The sequence below is a fragment of the Perognathus longimembris genome, chromosome 7 (assembly GCF_023159225.1).
Source record: "Perognathus longimembris pacificus isolate PPM17 chromosome 7, ASM2315922v1, whole genome shotgun sequence".
Taxonomy (NCBI): domain Eukaryota; kingdom Metazoa; phylum Chordata; class Mammalia; order Rodentia; family Heteromyidae; genus Perognathus; species Perognathus longimembris.
Genome location: NC_063167.1, coordinates 42622265 through 42644540, shown reverse-complemented (window position 1 = coordinate 42644540; position 22276 = coordinate 42622265). Strand labels below are relative to the sequence as shown.

The 22276-nt window shown below is 40.8% G+C and overlaps 1 protein-coding gene across 6 annotated transcripts in view; it reads right to left on the bottom strand.

Moving 5' to 3' along the window:
* The window catches only part of Patj (PATJ crumbs cell polarity complex component), a 304043-nt gene that overhangs the window by 146597 nt on the left and 135170 nt on the right, over positions 1 to 22276 (bottom strand). Inside the window, exon 28 of one of the 6 annotated variants that reach the window (XM_048351446.1) lies at positions 11566 to 12073. The exons of the other annotated variants lie outside the window; for them this stretch is intronic. Within the exon in view, the coding sequence (XP_048207403.1) occupies positions 12069 to 12073 (5 nt within the window). The 3' untranslated portion in view covers positions 11566 to 12068. Of the gene's footprint in view, positions 1 to 11565; positions 12074 to 22276 lie in introns of those variants that run through there. 6 annotated transcript variants of the gene reach the window in all.

Sequence of the window (22276 nt, the reverse complement as noted above, 5' to 3'; positions counted from 1 at the left end):
GCTGTCTTCTTTGAGCTGCTCACATCAAGGCATCCCTAATACCTTCTCATGAGGTGCAGAGGACCACTCCCCATCACCACGGACCTAAGATGCACATACCCCTAGAACTGTGATAGTCAAGTGTGAAATCAAGACCCTTCCTATCGTTTCCAACTAGGTGATGAGAAGGTTCTGGGGAGAGATGGTGGGAATAGGTGCAATACAGTGAAAATAGTCAAGATGGTCATTGAAGAAAGAAAAGTATTGGCTTTGAACTCAGGGTCCTCACATTTGCTAGGCAGGTAAAGCTAGGCTTACAAGTGTCATTCTGTGCCCAGCTATGGACTGAGAGCCATGCTTCCAGCTGTTTTTCAACTGTTTATTTTTGCGTGTGTGTGTGTGTGCCAAAAGTAGGCTTGAATTTAGGGCCTGTGCAGTATCCATTGAAGGCTTTATCATTTGAGCTACAGCTCAACTTCTAGCTTTTTAGTGGCTAATTGGAGATATGAGTCTCAGGGACTTTCCTGCTTGGTTTTGAACCATGATTCTTAGATCACAATCTCCTGAAAAGGTAGGATTACAGACATAACCCACTAGTATGCTGATTACTTTTTAAAAGATAGAATCTTGCTTCCTGCCAATGCTAGCCTGAAATGGTGATTGCCCCCTCCCCAATCTCAGCCTTTCAAGTAGCTTAGATGAACCACTGCATTCAGCTATGAGTTAAGAAGGGGCTTCATGGGCTGGGGATATGGCCTAGTGGCAAGAGTGCCTGCCTCGGATACACGAGGCCCTAGGTTCGATTCCCCAGCACCACATATACAGAAAACCGCCAGAAGCGGTGCTGTGGCTCAAGCGGCAGAGTGCTAGCCTTGAGCGGGAAGAAGCCAGGGACAGTGCTCAGGCCCTGAGTCCAAGGCCCAGGACTGGCAAAAAAAAAAAAAAAAAAAAAAAAAAGAAGGGGCTTCATGAACTTTTCTGCAGTGGCTGGCCTCAAACCACAACCCAGTGTTTTAAATGATACTGTTATAACTCTATTTAGTTAGGGAACTAATGTTCACTAAATCCAAATCCATGATAAAAATCTAGGTGAAAATATAGAGGATATGCTACTGAATTTGTTTCCTAGCACTCAAAATCTCTCTCAGGAGACAAGCATTCTGGTGACTAGTAATAATTCAGAGACAGCAATAAAGAAAAACACCGACCACTTCAGCCACCCACCTATTTCAGTGAGTCATCAGTTAAGCTAACTCGCATCCCCAGTCACTGAACACTACACACTACAGTCAACCTGGCAGCTGTTGGTCAGCTACCCCCAAGTATGCACAAGGCCAAAGCCTCATTACCATTTCCAATTATTCTGCACTTAGCTTGCTCAGCTTTAATTTCCTAAAAGCCAACAAATGAGTCATACAACTATCTAATTAAAAGCTCAGTGAAAGGAAAGCCTAGGACATTAAAGGGCTGGGTACACTTGCATAATTATACATTTTTACTAACAATTTACAGGGGACCAATAAGTTGTAGATACCATGATAAAATCTTTTCATGATTAAAAATGACTGAATTAGCAGGGTATTGGTGACTTACATTTGTAATCTTAGCTACTCAGGAGGCTGAGATCTGAGGACTGTTGTTTGAAGCTAGCCCAGGCAGAAAAGTCCACGAGACTCTTATCTTCAATTAACCATCAAAAAACTGGAAGTGGAGGCATGCATGGTTCATGTGGTAAAGCACCAGTGTTGTGCAAAAATGCAAAGGAACAATATTTAAGCCCCAACTTCAAGTACTAGTACAAAGACAAACAAACATGCTGGGAGCTGGTGGCTCATACTTGCAATTCTAGCTTCTCAGGAGGCTGAGATCTGAGGATCTCAGTTTGAAGTCAGCCTGGGCAGGAAAGTCCTTAAGACTCTTGCCTCCAGCAACCTACTCAGAAAAAGCTGTAAGTGGTACTGTGGCCCAGATAGTAGAATGCTAGGTTTAAGCAAAGAAGAAGCTCAGGGACAGAGCTCAGGCCCCGAGTTTGCCAGGATTGGCAAACATACAAAAAAAATAGACAAAACAATGCTGCTTTGGGTCAGAGCTGCGATTTCTGCCTCAAGATGTGGGATATAGAGCTACTATGTTGGAGAGCTCATGGAAAGTTATCTTTGGAGCTAGTAGATGATGTAAGGACATAAGCCAGGTTTGTCTGTCTATCATCACAGCACTATTTGTTTTTTAAATTTTTTTCTTATTTATTGTCAAAGTGATGTACACAGAGGTTACAGTTTCATACGTTAGGCATTGGATACGTTTCTTGTACTGTTTGTTACCTCCTCCCTCATTCCCCCTTCCCCCTCCCCCTTTCCCTCTCCCCCCATGAGTTGTTCAGTTGGTTTACACCAGTTTTGCAAGTATTGCTTTTGTAGTCGTTTGTCTTTTTATCCTGTCTCTCGATTTTGGTATTCCCTTTCACTTTCCTAGTTCTAATAGCAGTATATACAGTTTCCAATGTACTCAGATAAGATATAGCGATAGTGCAGGTACAACCACAGTAAGGGGATACAAGAGGATCATCAACAATAGAAGCTACAGTTTCACGTGGCATGTTGAAAGTAATTACAACAGTGCTGTATCACTCGTTTCCATAACATGGAGTTCATGTCACTTAGCATTATCTTATGCATTCATAGGAGCATAGCATAGGGAATAATTAGCACAGGTTTAGGCTAGTCACAGCAGAGCATCACAGCACTATTTGAAATCATTGTTCTAGTTTCCTTATTTCCTTCTAGTTCTCTCTCATGTCCACTCAGCTCACTGCTGTCTTCTGCCTCATTTGCTTAGCCAACAAGTGATGTCTAAAGTCCTCTGCACTCATTGTCACACTGTTCCAACACCAGTCCATATCCTCCTGCAAGCAATCCAGAGAAGACCCAGGAGCCTAAGACAGACACAGTGTCTCACCAGACACAAAGCAGTCCTCCACTGTGAAAGAAGTCATTCTCGCTTTAGATTCCTATTCACTACTGCACTACAAAACAAAATACTAAATGTACTTTTTTTTTAATCCACTTTTAGGGACTGAGGGTAATAGATTAGTGGTAGAATGTGCTTGTCATGCACAGAGACAACCCTGGGGTTAATTCATAGCAGCCCTTCAAATAAATAAAATAAAACCCACTCTATTGAACTAAAGGGACTTGAAAAGCAAAAGGGTTTAGGGTTTATCTTTTTTTTTTTAAAGTGTTTAATAAAATAGGAGGAACAATGAGACAGTAAAAGTGCCAAGGGCTCTGAACCCCTGTGCAATTGAATTTTTATTGCTAACATTTCTAGGCTTCAAAATTTGAGTTATCTTGGGATTTCTTTTCAATTCAGAGCTTGAAGAGGTTTAAGTGATGGCAGCTTCAGCTCCTCCAATAAAATAATTGTCATGTGATTCTACCACACAGAATCAGAGACTTAATCCAGGAAAAGAAAGAAATCATGAAGTCACCTTCTCTTATAGCCACCTAACCACCGTCTACAACTATGTTTTTTTTTTCCATTCTATGATGCATTTCTTTTTTTTTCCATTTCTTTATTGTCAGAGTGATGTACAGAGGGTTACAGTTTCATACAGTGCATACATTTCTTATCTAACTTGTTACCTCCTCCCTCATTTTCCCCCACCTTCCCTCTCCCCATTCCCCCCCACCTTGAGTTGTGCAGTTGGTTTACACCATATAGTTTTGTAAGTATTGCTGTTGCCTTGGTTTGTCTTTTTATCCTTTGTCTCTTGATTTTGATATTCCCTTTCCCTAGTTCCAATACACGTATATACAACATCCAGGGAACCAAAATCAATTACAGTGACATCAGGGGTTAAACCACGGGAAAGAAAAACAAGAGAAAAAGGGTATAATTTCACATGGTCTGTTGAAAATAACAAAAGTGTTAAACCACTTGTTTCCATAACTTGGAGTTCGTTTCATTTAGCATCATCTTACACATTCATATGTACATAGCTATCGAGCTATTGTGCTCTTCTGCTAGGATAATCCTAGATGTGTACTAATTATTCCCAATGGAGGAAACCATAGAGTCCATGTTTCTTTGGGTCTGGCTCACTTCACTTAGTATAATTTTTTCCAAGTCCTTCCATTTCCTTACAAATGGGGCAATGTCATTCTTTCTGAGAGAGGCATAGAATTCCATTCTGTATATGTACCACATTTTCTTGATCCACTCACCTACTGAGGGGCATCTGTACTGCGGTGAACATAGTTGTGCTAGTGGCTTCAGTGTGGTCTTGTTTGTAATTTTTTGGGTAGATGCCTAAAAGTGGGGCTGCTGGGTCATAGGGAAGCTCTATGTTAAGCCTTTTGAAGAACCTCCATACTGCTTTCCAGATTGGTTGAACAAGTTTACACTCCTACCAACAGTGTAGTAGGGTTCTTTTGGCCACATCCCCTCCAGAATCTGTTATTATTAGTTTTCTTGATAATGGACATTCTTGCAACTATGTTTTCTATATCAAGAAATAAGAATGGCTGGACACTGGTGGCTCATGCCTGTAATTCTAGCTATTCAGGAGACTGAAATCTGAGGATCGGGGTTCAAAAGTCAGCCAGGTCAGAAAAGTCTATGAAATGCTATTTATTTACAGTTAATCTAGCACGATCCTCAGATCTCAGCCTCCAGAGTAATTAGGATTACAAGCAGAAACCACTGGTGCCTGGCACTTCAATTCTTTTCCCATGAAACCATGCTAAGTTTTTCCTGTATCATTTTAAAGAAAATGAGTTCAAATTTCTTCTTTCACTTAAGAAACTGTGTTTAGTCTTCCTATTGTCACAAAACAAATGCTAGATGCCTCACTGTGTCATTTCCAGCTGCCCATACCTTTGTCAGTGCCTCTATTTGCAGGGAACTGAGGAAATCTGGCCCCTGGTGGCAGCTCTGCTGATTCCGGGTAACATGGTTCCAGTACCGCTTCCTCTTACGTGAAAGATGTCTTAAACATGAAGATATCATCCCGAGTTTTTGAGATAAAGTCTCATGCTGTAGCCCCAGCTAGCCTTTTTTGTTTTGTTTTTGGTGTTGGTCCTGGGCTTGAATTCAGAGCCTAGGTGCTGTCCCTGAGGTTTTGTGTTTAAGGTTAGCACTCTACCATTTGAGCCACAGCTCCACTTCTAGATTTTTGCTAGTTAACTGGAGATGAGAGTCTCACAAACTTTCCTGCCCAGGCTGGCTTCATACCATGATCCTCAGATCTCAGACTCCTGAGTAGCTAGGATTATAGGTATGAGCCACCCACCGGTTCTGGCTCTAAGTCCCCTTAAAGTAGTTGGAACACATGTTCCCAAGCTAATCTCCTTAGATGACTGGTCAGGTGTAGACTTATTGCTAGGCTGGCTACTGTCAGTGCTCTGAACACAGTAACCTCAATATGGCAACTTTGACCACTAAAGATGACGCCAAAGCCAGGCTTTCTCATCCACTGTCATTGAAGCAGATTATGGAGCTGAGAATTCTTACCCCTTCTTCTCTGACACAGGCAATATATAATACCATGAAAAGTTACCCTCTGGCCCTCTCTTCTTGTCCCTGAGGACTCTCCTGTGGCAGGTGTCTAAACTGACACCTGGGAGGGAAGGAATGGAGTTAGGGTGAATCTGAACAAAGTCTTCCTGCACTCCTCCCAGTGTGCTATGTCCTCCTGCCCCCCAGTCACAATATAATTATGATTACCACAAAACCGGTGTCCGAGAATCCTTGGGCCTTAACTTCTGAAGGTTCTCATGGCACATGAAATTTTGGTTGAGTATATTCATTATGCCTTACTCTGGCTAATATATTCTTTTGTTACATGAGTGTCAGCCATGGACGCTGGGATTGCTTTGTCTCCCCTATACTGCATATCAACATTAGAGCTCATGAGGAGGAATGGCTGAGCCCCAATAGCTGGGATTGTGGGCTGTGGGTCTGGGGTAACTTATGAACCTCCTTTGGCAACAAGGTGCTCAGGTGATTCTCGTGGCTCACCAAGATTATTACTGTTATTATTATTTTTTATTGTTAGTTATGAGGCTTGAATTCAGAGCCTGGGCACTGCATCTGAGCTCTTTTTGCTCAAGGCTCATACTAGCAGAAATCACTGAGTCACAACACCACTGCCAGTTTACTGGTGGTTCACCGCAGGTTACAGTCTCATGAATTTTCCTGCCCAGGCTGGCTTTGAATCATCAATCTGAGAGCTCAGCCTCCTGAGTATCTAGGAGTACAGGTGTGTGCCACCAGCACCTATCACCAGGTTTATAAACTACAGAAGGATCTCTCATCTAATATAGTAAATTCTTTTTCTATAGAGATCACAAAGTTTACAGATAACATTAAGACAGCCTGTAAAAATTCCCTGCTAAAAACTAATCTAATTAGTAGATTCTGTCTCTATAAGTATGCCTTGTGAATTAGATACTGGTTTGTCATGATTATATAACAGAGTGCTTTATTGTCGTATTTCTTTTTGTTGTTGTTGTTGTTGTTACTATATTAGTAGTAGTAGCAGTACTAGGGGGTTGAACTCAAGGCCGTAAGCCTGCTAACCAAGTACCCTACCACTTGAGCCATGTTCCCAGCTATAATAGAGTACTTTGAATCTCAGTAGTTTCTTTCTTCTAAAGATGTCTTCCTCCCTCCCAAATCTAAAGTGTTTTCTGTATCACAATTACAATTACTTTATTTGTATAGTACAAGATCAACTAGAATTCTCAAAGTTAGGGTGAATATGAAAATAGACTCCAATCCTTTTCTTTGAAAAAAAATCAAGACACCATCTGCCTGTTTACTATTTTTTTTTCAATTCATAATTTAAGTGAGAAATACTAGTGTTCTCCTTGGGCTTGCCCAGCCTGCACAAACTGCAGCACTGGACATGAGCCCACAGCAAGGGACCCTGTGTGGCCAGGCACTGGCTCTCCTGGCTGCTGCCAGTCGTTTCCATGGTGATGAGTGGGAGAAAGGGGGATGAGTGGAAAGACAACACAGGAAGAAATGATTTTCTTAAAATGTCCTTGTTTCAATTTCACTAAAAAATATATTATTTTAAGAAGGTGGAATAGAGTATGTTCTTAAACAGAAGGTCAGAAGTATGCTTCTGTAAAGTTAAGAAACAAAGCTAAAGGATTGTGTTTCCCACAGCTATCTACAAATAGTACCTTAATCAAGTACCTTAGTACTTGATTTTAGTCACTTAGTACTTAGTACTTGATTTTAGTCACAAAACATTAAGAGTGCGGGAATAATCCAGAATGATTTTAGTCACTTAGTACTTAGTACTTGATTTTAGTCACAAAACATTAAGAGTGCAGGAATAATCCAGAATCTTACCACTCATTATAGTATTTGTGAATGGGGTTATTTGTCCAACTATTTTTTCATAACACTTTTTCATTAAACCTAGCACAAAATGACACACACACACACACACACACACACACACACACACACACACACACACACACACACAGAGTCACTCTTTCTTTGGAGCTCATTGCCTGAAGGCTCCCATGTCACATCAGGCATGTGTTAAGGAAATCAGAATGTCTTTTCCCTGACAATTGGCATTTGATTATAATGGCTCTGCTGTGAACTTGAGATGGAAAGCAAGGATATGTGTTTTCCCCTCTACTTCCACCATGGGTCAGTAGGTGCTACTTCCAATAACCTGGATGCCCTTCCATGTCTGAAAGTCACAGATGAGGAGATTAAGTAACCTGTTTCTTTCAGCACCCAGCTTTACTTGTGTTCCAAATGGAAAGCAGACCAGAATAATTGGCCAGAGAACAGTCTGACTCAGCTAAACAGTCATGTGTGTTCCACACACAGATTTTTCTAGCCCCATGACAATGTTATCTGAAGGAGAGAATCCCAATTTGCTCATAATTTTGTATCAAAGCATTGATGCCTTTTCCTTGTCTAAGAGAGCCGCTAAGTCTTGTGCAGCTCTCAAAGCATTTTCCTATTACCATAGGATATTAGGTGTTGCTAAGTAACAGAGCCTTTCTCCCAAGAAAGAAACTTAATTTAAGTCGCTGCCCGGTATTTTAATAGCAAGTGCTCAACACACCAGAATAATGACTCAGTGCAGTTGCAGAAGCATTTAGTTACCTGATCTGTTTCCAAATAACAAAGAATAATAATATGGTAGAAGGAAACTATTTTGAAACATTTTCCTATATACTATGTACAACAATGCTACTACTTTAAAAACAAATCAGGTTATAATAAACATCTCAGTCTAAGTTTTCTCATGCAGTAACCAATCTTTAATTGTCTGAGTTAGTACATGGGCTTTGGGAAGTAAAAATATATGAAGGGGGAAAAAACACAGCTCATGAGTAGAAATAACATATGAACGAGAGTATTAAGGAACAAATCTCCAGAGAATACTCAATCCAAATCAAGAAAATAATAAAAACAAAATTTTAGCATGAAGGAAGTATATTTGACATGACAACCAAAAAAGCAAATTGTCTCTCCTAAGTACAGCAGATACTTTGCCAGTAAGTTGACTTGATAGTATTATATAAACCAGCAGATGAAAATGAATAAACCACAAAACCATGAAGACAAAACTGAACATAATAAGAACAGCGAACACACAGGCCTACGTGTTAACATATTGTACAAAATACTTAGGAAGTTGGGCCCAATCTTTATGGAGACTCCTACAGAAAGGTATTCCTCTCCTCGGTTTTATAGAAAAGAAACTACAGGCACAGAGAGGCTAGGTTGTGGGGTAACACTCGAAGTGATGGTAAAGTCAGTATTATTGGCCTGAGAGAATCCAGCTCTGCAGCCAATGATGCCAGGTAAAAATTAAGGTCAGAATTTCAGGAAAAAGACCACATAAGGAGCTCAGGAAGAACCACTAAGATGTAAAACAATTTTATTCCCTGTGCTCACAAGAATCCATTCCACATTAGCTATAATACTAAAAAAAATTGCCACAAATTTTGAAAAAGAAAAGTCAGGCAGTGAATATGCAAAAGAATCATTCAGATCATTTCCTAGCCAGGCATTGGTGGCTCCCTTCTATAATCAGGAGGCTGAGATCTGAGGATTCTGGTTCAGAGAACAGACAATTCTGAAAGACTCTCATCTCCAATTAACCAGCAAAAAGTCAGAAGTGGAGATGTGGCTAAAGTGGTAAAGTGCAAGTCATGAGTGGAAAAAGGCTAGTGAAAACTTGAGGCCCTTAGTGCTAAGCATACACATACACAAAATATTATTTCCTTAAGAGACCATACAGTGGGTGTAACAGATAATGAAAATGTAGTATTTTCCCACTAGCTGAATCAAAAGTCAAATACATCAGTATGCAGCAAGCAAACTTTAAGCACAAGACATATTGTATAAGTATTAAAATGGATTTTGTTAGACATTATGGCATGTTCTGGATTAACAATATATAACCCCCAAGACACCCATTCACAGTAGAAAGGGAAACAATTTTTTGTAGATTCTTACAGCAGACATTATACAACAATGAAACTAGCACAGGTAACAGCATGGTTGAACATGAGCAAACTAGGATAGAAAAGGAAGCACATAGCCAAGTAAAACAACCATGGTACTAGAAGCCAGGACAAAGGGGAGTTCAGGGAAGAGGAAGACAAAGTGAATCGGAGGAGGCCCAAAGCAATATTGGGTGCTGCAGTCTGGCTCCAATTAATAACCTGGATTCTGGATGGATGGTGGTTCCATGGGAAAATTCAACAAACTTCACTACAGCTTTCTCTGTATATAGTTCAGTTAATTTTTTTAAGTAGTTGTACAAAGAGATTTCATTTCAACAGGTCAGATTCTGAGTAGAGTGTACCTTGACCCAAGTCACCCCTTCCTCAATTAATTTTTAAAAGCAAAATGCAACATAATATAATGTGAAAACCATGTTTACGTTTTGATTTGAACAAAACATCTGTAAAAATTGGTTTGGGAGAATAAGGAAATGTGATTACACATTACACATCAGAAAAAATAAAAAGTATTGTCAGGCACAGGCATTAGTATTGTAGATTTGTGTTGAAGTGATGCTTACAGATGTATGAAAAGACAGGATATTTGAGGAAAATAGTATGCATGTGAAACAAATGTAGTTACGGAGCTTGGAAGGATAGTATATGGGAATTCATTGACTGTTCTCTTCATGCTTGCAAATGTCTGAAAATTTTCATGACTGAAAGAAAAACAAATTTCTCCTAGCAATCTTTTTTTAAATATAGTTTCATCTATTATTTTGTTGGTTACATATATATATATATACATATATACATATATATATATATATATTTTTTTTTTGCCGTCCTGTAGCATGGACTCAGAGCTTAAGTACCGTCCCTGGCTTCTTTTGCTCAAGGCTAGTACTCTGCCACTTGAGCCATAGCGCCACTTCTGGCCATTTTCTATGTATGTAGTGCTGGGGAATTGAACCCAGGTCTTTATGTATGCAAGACAAGCACTCTTGCCACTAGGCCATATTCCCACCCCTCTCCTAGCAATCTTAAAAGGTATAACTATTTTTTTCTTATAGATGATGGAACTGAAGTTATTGGAAGTAATGGAACTTGTCCCAAATGAAAAGTTCACAGTGGGTAGACCTAGGCTTGGGGTCTTAATGTGCCGGACACCAAACCTAATACGCTTACCTACAATGCAAGGAATATAACATGCATCATTATTTTCCCACTTGCTAGAGAAACAAATGAGAAATGTAAATGGGCCTCAGTTCCTTTGAAACTTCCAACTTTGAGAAAGAGATAGAACACTTAGAGGTGATCTTCTCTGCTAGGCTTTATGAAGTCTAGTCTTAGACAGAAGTGGTGAGAGGGGAGAAAGGAGACAGGAAGGCCAAGAAGATCACTGAACAGCATATGGAAATAGAAAAAAATTAAAAGGCAAAGCCCATAAGGTTTGGGGCTGTCTGGATGTCTGAGGTAGGAAAAGGGTAATAACTGAGGCTTGATTCTTAAACACAGAGTGCAAGAGGGTGACAATGTTGTTGGAAAGGGCTCTTTCGTGGTAGCAGCAAGACAGCTACTACTAGGACCAAGGGGCAGAGACATTCCAGGTAGAGAAGGATAAATGCTTGGACCAGTGTTTGCTGCTGGCTTTCCACTCAGCAGTGGGAAGGATAGCTCTGGGAGAGGAAGGATCCTGAGTTTTAGGAGGACATGACTGTGTACCGAGAATGATAGAAATGGACCTAAACTGGGCTGAGGGAATCACTCAAGGCAGAGGAAGAGTAATAGCTACTTGTAATCCATTAATTCATCACAACTACTGGCCCCTGCACCATGCTACTTACAAAGGAAGGAAGAGAAAGTTCAATTGGATACTCAAAAACATTAAAAGTTCTAAATACAGCCAGGTGTCAGTGGCTTATACCTGTGATCCTAGTGACCCAGGAGGGTGAGATCTGAGGATCATAGGCTGAGAAGCCAGCCTGGGCAGGAAAGTCTGTGAGGCTCTTGTTTCCAATCAACTAGTAAAAAGCCAGAAGTGAAAGTATGGCTTAAGTGGTAGTGTGCCAGAGTTGAGCAAAAACAAACAAAAAACCAAAAACCAAGTGAGAGCAAGGGCCTGAGTTTAAGCCCAAGTACTGGAACAAGAAAAAAAGTTCCAGATACGACTGGAACCTTTCTTTCAGTAACATGAGAATGAGGGCTCAACCTCTCCAGTGAGTACCTACATTCCAAACCACCACATTTGATTTCAAGAGGAAAGAAACCAGTCCAGAATTCACAATGAAGGACAGCTAAGAACACAGAGTGGAATCACAAGTGAATGATGTATCCAAGGGCGGATCCAAAATTTGTCCTCAGTTAGGCCAGCCTCACCACTGTGAGGCTCAGTCTTTGGGCAACTGAGTCAGGTGAGAACTGCAGTAATAGGTGGGCTATCTTCATCTCTGGCTTTCATGGTTCTCCTCCCAGGTCCTTCTTTTTATTTCATGCCATGAGGAACTGCCCACTCGGCAAAATCCCTCTGGTAAGGAGAGATGTGGAGAATCTTTGAGGCAATCATGCAGTGGGGGAGATACAGTTGGCAAATGATCAATCTACAAAGACAAAGTATAAATTCATTGACTACCTTAACAGTTAAAGTGTAATAAGAAATCAATGTGGAGGAGTGCTTATCCACCTTCATCAGGGAAGAAAGTAATGCATGCACCTATCTTCAAGCACAGAGGCTCACACTTCCGTCCTGACAGATTTGCACATGAGGTCTTTTTGTAAGAACATTAATGAACTCAAATCTCTGTTTCTCCAGTAAGTCCCTCAGCACCCAAGTGAGTTCTTTATAAAGCACTGTACTGTCTGGTGCCTGTGTCACAGCTATACATTCTCAATCTCTGGGAATGGAGACAAGGAGTATCTATTGTTGTTATTGTTATTATTACTTTAGTGGTAGGAGGGTTTGAACACATGGCCTTGTCCTTAGTAGGCTAGGATATTCTTTCACTGAGTCATGCCTTCAGCCCTGTTTTTGCTTGTCATTTTTGAGCACATGCCTAAGCTGCGATCCACCTGCCAGATGCATGCCATTATACTTAGCTCTTGGGTAAGCTAAGGTTTATAAACTTTTCTTCTTAACCTGGTCTCAAACTGCAATCCTCTTGTTCTCAGTCTCCCAAGTAGCTAGGGTTATAGGTGTGAGCCACTGATGCTCAGCTATGACTATTATCATTATTTTTAAACAAATCTCTGTGTACTTATAAAACACACTAAAAATATTGCTAGGGTGGGATGTAGCTCAGTAGTAGTGCACTTGGATTGTACGTATGAGGCTCTGGGTTCGAACCTTAATGCTAGCATTGATGAAAGATAAAATGAATGCTGTCTAAAATCCTTAGCTAACCTTGCATAACCATGTTTGCTGCTGCATTATTCACAGCAGTCAAGTTACAACAACAACCTGATGCCCTTCAATGGCAATGGAAGAAAATATGAAAGATACATTATATATGACTGAAAGAGAAGTCAGGACCAGAGAGACAAAGGATGCGTGTTTTTCTTTCATATGTGGATATTAGAGCTAAAATACAAGTAATCCTATACAGGGTCATACACACATATAAACTAAAGTAAGTTAGATCTAACTTATAAATATATATGTAATCATATACAGTGCCTTGAGCCTATATATGCAACATATTAACTAAAGTATAAAATATGCAGAGGACAACTCCAATGGTATAACTTTTTTGAACAACCTACAGTCTAACAAAGTAAACACCAGGAAGCTGGAAGCTGAGGTGTTGTGGGGTATGAGGTCAAGGGAAGAGGAACCAATCAATGAAGAGAGGAAGAATAGGAAAATGTTGTCATAATATTCAATGTACATATGTAAAAACAGAACCGGGAAAATGGAGGGGATGAGGTTGGGAGAGATGAGGAGAAATGCAAAAGGTGACATGGATCAAAGTGCCTTGTACTTATACAAGGATATGTTAAATGGAAACCCTCTGTACTACTATTTAAAGATAATAAAGTATTGGTGACCTAATAAATATAAATTAAAAAAATAAAATGCTTAGCCAAGTCCTCACTTCAGTTTTAAAGGATTTTTAAGGCCAAAGAGAGGCCTGAGAGTAGGGAATGCAGGTGGTCTGATTATTATTCAGATGTTTTAATAGGTCTTTATAAAAGAAACAAGAAATAATGTTTTAATTTTGAGAACAGCACTGAGAAAAGCCAAATGTAATTCTAACAGTGCTCTTTACAATTACTTCTCATACATTCCAGGCATCAGGAGAGCCCAGCCCAGGTTTCTTTAATCACTGCAGAAGCACGGGCTGCAGGGTCCCTGTGGTTATCTCCTAGGACTGTGTTAGAGTGTGTGCGTGTGGGGGCGGGGCAGGGGGTGCTTTTGTTTCCTGGTCATCACCCAGTCACACAAACTACTGAGCCCCAGCTCCCCAGGGGACACAGACTGGGGAGCTCAGCAGGGGCCCTGACAGCACTGGCAGTTCCATCAAATTTTCTGGAGCGGAAGAGATGGATTGTTTCAAATCATTAAAGGAAACGGTAGAGAGAGGATTGTAACATGGCATTTGCCAAAGGTTCCCTAGACAACATGGAAGTAAACTTCTCTCAACAATGCTGAACACGTTGTTTGCCCAGCTCCCTTTCAGTAGGAATTGATTTTGAGGTTTGGGGGCTGTTGGCTTTTTTGTTTTGTTTGTTTTTTGGTGCTGGTACTGGGGCTTGAACTGAGGACCAGGTGCTGTCCTTCAGCATTTTTGCTCAAGGCTAGTGCTCTACCGCTTGAGACATGGCTCTACTTGGGCTTTTTAATGGATAATTGGAGATATGAGTCTCAGGGACTTTCCTGCCTGGGCTGGCTTCAAACCATGATCTTCAGATCTCATCCCCCTGAGTAGCTAGAATTACAGATACAAAGACGTTAAAAAAAATTTTTTTTTGCCAGTTGTGGGGCTTGGACTCAGGGCCTGAGCACTGTCCCTGGCTTCTTTTTTTGTTCGAGGCTAGCACTCTGCCACTTGAGCCACAGCACCACTTCTAGCCATTTTCTGTGTATGTGGTGCTGGGGAATTGAACCCAGGGCTTTATGTATACAAGGCAAGCACTCTTGACACTAGGCCATATCCCCAGCCCCAGGGGTTTTAAATTTATGAGTACAATATATCCACTATTTCTAGAACCAACAGCACACAGGGTTCAGAAAGGAGGCAAAAGTTAGCTGAGACTGGGTGGGCAGTGTTATATATTGTATTATCTACAGTTATTTTTTGTTCTGGTTCCCAGTAGCTTGTGGAGAAACTATGAGAAGAAACTACCTCTGTTTAAAGTGGGCCGAGTTCCTGGCTCAAGGCAGCTGCAACATAAATATATAAAGAAATTAGAAGAATACAACTTACAAATTCTTCATTATCTGAATTGATCAAGAAACAGGTTGGTTAGGTTTATCAAAATTTCTAATTGGAGCTGAGTGCCAGTGGTTCATTTCTATTATCCTAGCTACTCAGGGGGCTGTGATCTAAGGTTTTTAGTTCAAAGCCAACTGGAGCAGAAAACTCTGAGACTTATATCCAATGAACCAGCAAAAAGCTGGAGGTAGAGGTATGGCTCAAGTAGTAGAATACCAGCCTTGATAGAAAAAGCTAAGCAAGAACTCCAGGACCCAAGTTCCAGCCCCAGTACTGATATAGTAAAAAATTCTAATTCACACTATGAAACAATACAATTTTGTGGGGAGGGAAGTGGGGAGGGAAAAAACTGGGAGAGAATGGGGGAGGGGGTGATGACACTGTTCCGGTGGAAATGTACTCAATACCTGAATCAGGTAACTGTTACACCTCTGTACATCACCTTTACAATAAAATTTATTTTTAAAAATCTAATTCAGTCATAGAGTGCTTAACTGTCATGTACAAGATTCTAGGTTCAATTCCCACAAAATAACAACAAAACTATCATACTGAATAAAAGTCAATCAGCATGGGCATGGAGGCACCTCTGTAATCCCAGAAACTCAGGAGGTGAAGGCAGAAGGATCTGGAGTTTGAAGCCAGCCTGGACAACTTAGGAAGATCCCATCTCAAAAATAAAACAGTCACCTGATGCTAGTGGCTCACCTGTAATTCTAGCTGCTCAGGAGCCTGAGATCTGAGGATCCTGGTTCAAAGCCAGTCTAAGCTGGTACTTATCTACAATTAACCACGCTCCCCAAAAAGCTGTGGCTCAAGTATTAGAGCACCAGCCTTGGCCAAAAATGCTCAAGGACAATGCCTAGGCTCTGAGTTCAAGCTCCAGGACCAGCATACACACACACACACACACACACACACACACACAACCAAAACAACCAAGTAGTGAATTTTTTTTAATCTAATAAAATTTTTATTTTCTCTAAGAATTTCTAAGTCTCCAGGATTAATCTAATAAAAATATTTTGGGTTTTTTTCTGGATAATTCAGCTGTTTCCTTATTATTAGAAACATTACATCTTTGGTATGCTAAAGTAGAATCAATCAGAAAAAAGGTTCATATGCTTTAGAGCTAGAGGTCTTCATGAAAAGACACATTGTAGTATCAAGATGAGCACTTCCTGGTACCTGAACACAATGGAATTCTACAAAGCGATTAGAAATGCTAAAATAATGGCATTCGCAGGGAAATGGACAGGTCTTGAACAAATAATGTTGAGTGAGACAAGTCTAGAACACAGAGAAAAACGGTGCATGGTCTCCCTGATACGTGGATGTTAGAAATAAAAAACAAAGAGACATGACAAAGAAAGCAGGACCCAAGGTAGCAATTCACAGGGAGACCAAAAAAAAAAAAGGATTAGCCTTCGGAGAAAGGCACCCAAAAGTGAAACACAAACACTAATTCATATGTACGTAAGTTCATATGTACATAACTTAATATCCAGGCTATAAAGAACACCAAAGACAAGGAAGCAAAAGACTCCTTCATAATCAATTTTAGAGAAACTAAAGGACCCTATATCCTTTCCTCTCACAAGATGTACACAGGTACACATCTGAAAGAAGCTGGGCACAGAATGAATGGAAAATGGGGGGAAAATACAGTAGAAAGGGTCCAACAACTGCAATGGGCACTGATGAGAGCAAACTAAGCAACTCAAGGGCAGCAGGGAGGGGGGGAATTAGAGAAAAAGAAGGAACAGATTACACTAGCAAAATAAAAGAAATGTATATGTATATATCACCCCTTCTGGAAGGAATTGTTTTACAGTTAATAATCATAGAGGATATAAGCATTGTAGACTAGAGTGACAATGTAGATTAAGGATAAGATTTTGTTTGTTTTTCTGAAAAAATAATGAAGAAAGCAAAGAGGTAGGGTGAGGGGTGGGGGTTGGGGAGGGAAGGAGGGAGAAAAATAAGGAAGGGGATAACAGGTATGACAAGAAATATATATGTATTCACTATCTTAAGCATGTAACTATAATCCCTCCGTACATCATCTTGACAAGAAAAAAAAAAGATGAACACCTCCCACATTCCAATAATGCCAGAGCCTTCACTTGACTTGGTCAAATCACTTACTGTCCTTCTCCAAAGTAAGAGGCATCTTAATTTGAAGTGTGTTTAGCTCAACACACTTGCTTCATGGACCTGAACTCTGTTCATTCACCAGCTACAACCTTCCTACCCTCCAACCCCCACCTCTTTTTTTTGTTCCAATACTGGGGTTTGAACTTAGGGCTGTCTCTTAGGTTTTTTTTTCATTCAAGGCTGGCACTCTACCACTTGAGCAACAGCTCTACTTTTGGCTTTTTGATGGTTAATTGGTGATAAGAATTTCACTGACTTTCCTGCCTGGGCTGGAACCCTCAGATCACAGCCCTCAGGTCTCAGCATCTTGAGTAGCTAGGATTACAGGCATGAGCCACCAGTGCCTGGCCCTTTCTTCTCTCACATACTTATAGAACTCCTGAAAATATCACATAAACCAGTTTTAATTATATAGCATGTCTTAAAATATTGCTATCATTGTCTTTAATTTTGCATGAGTAAACAAGCTGTGAGAGTTTCACAGGTCCAAGGTTGCATAGTGCATAATGCTGCTTTCACATTTAAAAATAATGATTAAAAATATCCCATTAGATTTCTGAAAATAGTTTTATAGAGAAAACAACCCCATTTAGATCATTTGTTATAATCAAAACAATTGTTTTGGTCAAGTAATCAAACAGTAAAAAATGATCATCCTTTTGGGGGCTTTTTTTTTTTTGCCAGTCCTGGGTCTTGAACTCAGGGCCTGAGCACTGTCCCTGGCTTCTTTTTGCTCAAAGCTAGCACTCTACCACTTGAGCCACAGCGCCAGTTCTGGCTTTTTCTATATATGTGGTGCTGATTAATCGAACCCAGGGCTTCATGTATATGAGGTGAGCACTTTACTACTAGGCCATATTCCCAGCCCCCAAAATTGATAATCCTTAATTTTACACATAAGCTCTGTCAGATGCTTGGGTGGTTTAAATAGAAGGCTGGGCATGGTTCAGTGGTAGACAGACAGAAGACAGGCGGACAAGGCAAAGGAAGAGATCATAGGCAAGAGCTCCATCACTGCATAGGTGGTGACATGTTCCCATTTCTGAGGCCATGGGAAAAGCTATGCTGAGATGACAAATCTGGGACTAAGAACTAGAAGCTACTCCTGGGCAAATAGTTTATCTCAGTCCTGCATCAGACTGGTAATACATGGAGATATAAATAATCTTGCCTGCCTCAACTATCTCAGAGAATATAAAAAATGAATCAAACCAAAATATACATTAAAAAAGATGAAAAACTGCTACCTTCAACAAAGAGGCAAAGGAGCTGGCAAATTTCTTGAACAAAATTTGTGTTAGACTTTATGAATAAAGGCTGACTGTAAGAAAAGGAACATAGGGCTGAGAATTGGCTTAGTGATAGAGTGCATGAAGCCCTAGGTTCAATTCCTCAGTATCACATAAACAGCAAAAGCCAGAAGTAGCACTGTGGCTCAAGTGGCAGAGTGCTAGCCTTGAGCAAAAGAAGCTCAGGAACAGTGCTCAGACCCTGAGTTCAGAATGGCAAAAAGAAAAAGAAAAGAAACATAATACCAATTAAATTTCTATTTCTCTGATTACCAAACCAGGTGCCTGAAAAGTCTAGAGGTATCTTATAGTTCTACAGCTTGAGTACTAAATACTTTGATAGCGTTACCTTATGAATGGTTTCAAATTTTCTTCATTCAAAATTAACCTCTTAGGGGAGAGGAAAGGGTAAAGAGGACCCCGGAACTACTGGCATGGGGCTGCAAGGATGTGCTTAGATCTATGACAGATGCTGCCTTGTGCATAACCACGAGAAGTGGCATTTCTTACCCTTCCCACCCAGTTTTCTCACAACTTGAGCCACACCTCCACTTCTAGCATTTTGGGGGTGTTTTTTTTAGTCTCACAAACTTTCCTGCCTAGTATGGCTTAGCACCATAATCCTCAAGTCTACTGAGTAGCCGGGATTACAGAGGAGAACCACCAGCAACCCAGCAAAGGGTAATTTTATTTACTTATTTATTTATATTTACTGATATTGGGACTCAAACTCAGTACTTGACACTTTTCTTCATGGCTAGTGCTCTATTGAGCCACACCTCCAACTCCAAAAAGGTGATTTTTAAATGCCACTTAATTCTTTACATTATCGTCTTAATTTCAAAGAAAATATGCCTTATTCACCTCTTTATCAAGTAAATAGCTACTTAACCTACACTCACATACGAAACATGAAATAGTTTAATGTGACATAAAACTACTCAACTGAAAGCAACAAACAAATCTGATCAAGGGGCTGGGAATGTGGCTTAGTAGTAGAGTGCTAGCCTTGAGCAAAGAAGCTCAGAGACAGTGCCTAGGCCCTGAGTTCAAGCCCCAGGACTGGGGAAGAAAAAACCTGATCACATAACAAAATTTCCAAAAGTAAATTCTCTGCAGACTGAGACTCATTTTGCCTTCTTTGTGCCAAAGAAACACCGAACAGAAAGAATCTTTCCACAGGAGCCGAGTGCAAGGGCAGGGATGATAGTATTACAAGGCACAAAGTTATTACAAAACATGAAACACTCTGGAATTAAGTGTGGATACCTAGAAACTTAGAGTACATATCGGACATACTCAAGGTATAAACCATGAACAACGCATCTTGAGAAGAAAAGCAACACTGGCAAAGTAACATCTGTAATGCATACTTATAGTTACTGCCTATTTTAAAATGAGGTTCAGATATTATTTTGATAAAATGCATAGGACATAGAAATTCCTAATAAACATACTTCATGGATTCCTGAAGCACAGACTATGGCAACTTCATGTTGGTGAGGAGACTAAAGCACACATGTGCTTATAAGCTGGAGTTAGAGACCTTAAATCAATCAAGAAAAGGGCCGGGCACTGGTGTCTATAATCCTGAGGCTAAGATCTGGGTATCCCAGTTCAAAGCTAGCCCAGGCAAGAAAGTTTATGAGACTGAAAAAGCCAGAAATGGGGCCATGACTCAAGGAGTAGAGCACTAGCCTTGAGCAAAGAAAGCTTAGGGACAGTGCCCAAGCCCTGAGTTCAAGCCCCATTATAAGCATCAAAGACCAAAAAAAAAAAAAAAAAAAATCCTGAAGGGGAGCAGGTTGGATCCAGTGTTGGATTGGCAAAGGTGCCCAGGAATCTGTGAGGCATCCATCTATTTAAGAGCTTTGCAATTTCCTCTAAACTGCAATTCTCACAGGAATGGACACTTGCTAGTTCACTATCCTCCAGTAGAACCTCCAGAAATTATACTTTAGCCACAAGAAGAAGAGATTTTAAAAAGTTTCCATTATCTTCAAATAGTTGTACAAAAAGGTTTCAGTTCAACACGACAGTTCATGAGTATACAATGCATCTTGGTCAATGTTACCTCTTTCATCATTCTCCCTCCATCTCTCCCCAACCCACCCATCCTTCAAGTAAGAAAAAGTTCCTGGGCAATTATTTGGATAGGACAGCCCTGAACGAGGCTTGCCAGTTTCAATCAGGCAGCCCGCACAGCCCCTGCTGTTGCAGAAGAAATAGCCTAATTTGTGTGTATGCCTGGCTGACAGGAAAATGCAAGGCTCTAATGTGATGTCTAACTTCTGAGCTCCCAATCAACATCCTCCAGCAAAATACTTGAGCGAGAAGAGTCCTGTGATGCCTAAATATGCCACATTGTCCTCGGATAAGCACAAGCTCTGGCTTTCACAAACTGAATCTTGAAGTCAAGCAGATGCTCACAGGAAAGGCAGTACTACCCCCACTGCATGAAGTTACACATTGTCAATGTAGAAATCATTTCAAGAACCTCTCTATGCTAGCGCCTCCAGATGCTAAGCTCCCCAACACTAGTGGGCTTCAAGTTAGAGGCTTAGCTATAGCGGACCTTTCATCACAACAGGAAACAGTATCTGCAGTGATGTTTTACAATGTAGAAAGAACAGAGTTTTTGTTTGTTGCTAGGATTTCTTAATGACATTCTGCTTTCTTTCAGCAACAATAAAACGCTGACAGGGCAGTTTTAAAAATCAAATCAGAATAACCTTGTCCCAACACAAATCCCCTTCCCTTTGTTTTTTTTTTAACTACTTGCAGCAAAGTCACAAATAGCCACAGTCATGATAACAAATGAGCAGGAGATCAACTTCTCAATTACAATTCTGAAAGGCGTGGATACTGCAGGCACCGAATGTGGAGAATCTTGGCACTGAAACTACGAGTATATTCTTGACAATCTGATAAACTGTTCCACCTCTCAAACACACAAACACTCTCTCTCTCTCTCTCTCTCTCTCTCTCTCTCTCTCTCTCAAGGACGATTCAAACTACATCCCACATGAAAGAAAATGCAGATCTAACACCATTCTCCTGGCACACGCACTTGCCTGGACCTTCACTCTCTTACCTAAGACAAATGCCTACTATTGTTTAAACCATTGAAACAACAGCCTCCACCAATGGCTTCAGACTGCACTGAGGAAGCCCCAGAGCACACACTGCAAGCAACAGAAATCTTACCTGGGAAACCCCCCTGGACCATGGCTGTGCTGTGCCTCCTTCAGGGTGTCTGCATTCCTGACAGACAGGCAATGCCGGAAGCAGCTCAGAGCCTCCCCACGTGCTCTGCCTCCCCTCTTCTCACGACCTTGGGCCACCCCCCCCTCCTCCGCGCCCCCCCCATCGGATTTTATTCTCTGTAAGGGAAACCCCTCTGAGTATTTCTATCACACAAGAAGCAATCAATTAAGTTAAGTTTAAGCTAGTCCTCAAGCGAGCAGCCCACATCTGTCAGGAGGTGACTGCTTCCTAGAAAAGTCTGCAGGGAAGGAGCAGCAGCCCAGATTTGCAACATCTGACCCTCAGCGCCCGGACTCTCAGCTCCCATCAGCATCAAAGCAGAGGCAGGACAATCACAGTCATGTATTCTGTGGCCGGCTTTAATTTATACCACTTAATGAGCTGGGTTTTCCTGCTGAGACAGTAACATCCCATTAGTAGCATCTTCCAAATGTTCACTAAAAGGAGATGGCAACTGATTTTCCTTAGAGTGAGAGGGATCGCCATCAACTTCTCTCTTTCCCTTTGCTCTCAGCACCCAACCATGTTTGGACAAAGAAGTAGTGTACATAATTCCCCAGGGAGGTCCTCTTATGTCTCCCAGACATTTTCCATGCATGAGGAAGAGCTATTTAAGCAGTCAAGTCTTCAAGTTATCTTGGTGGGGGGGGTGAGGGGG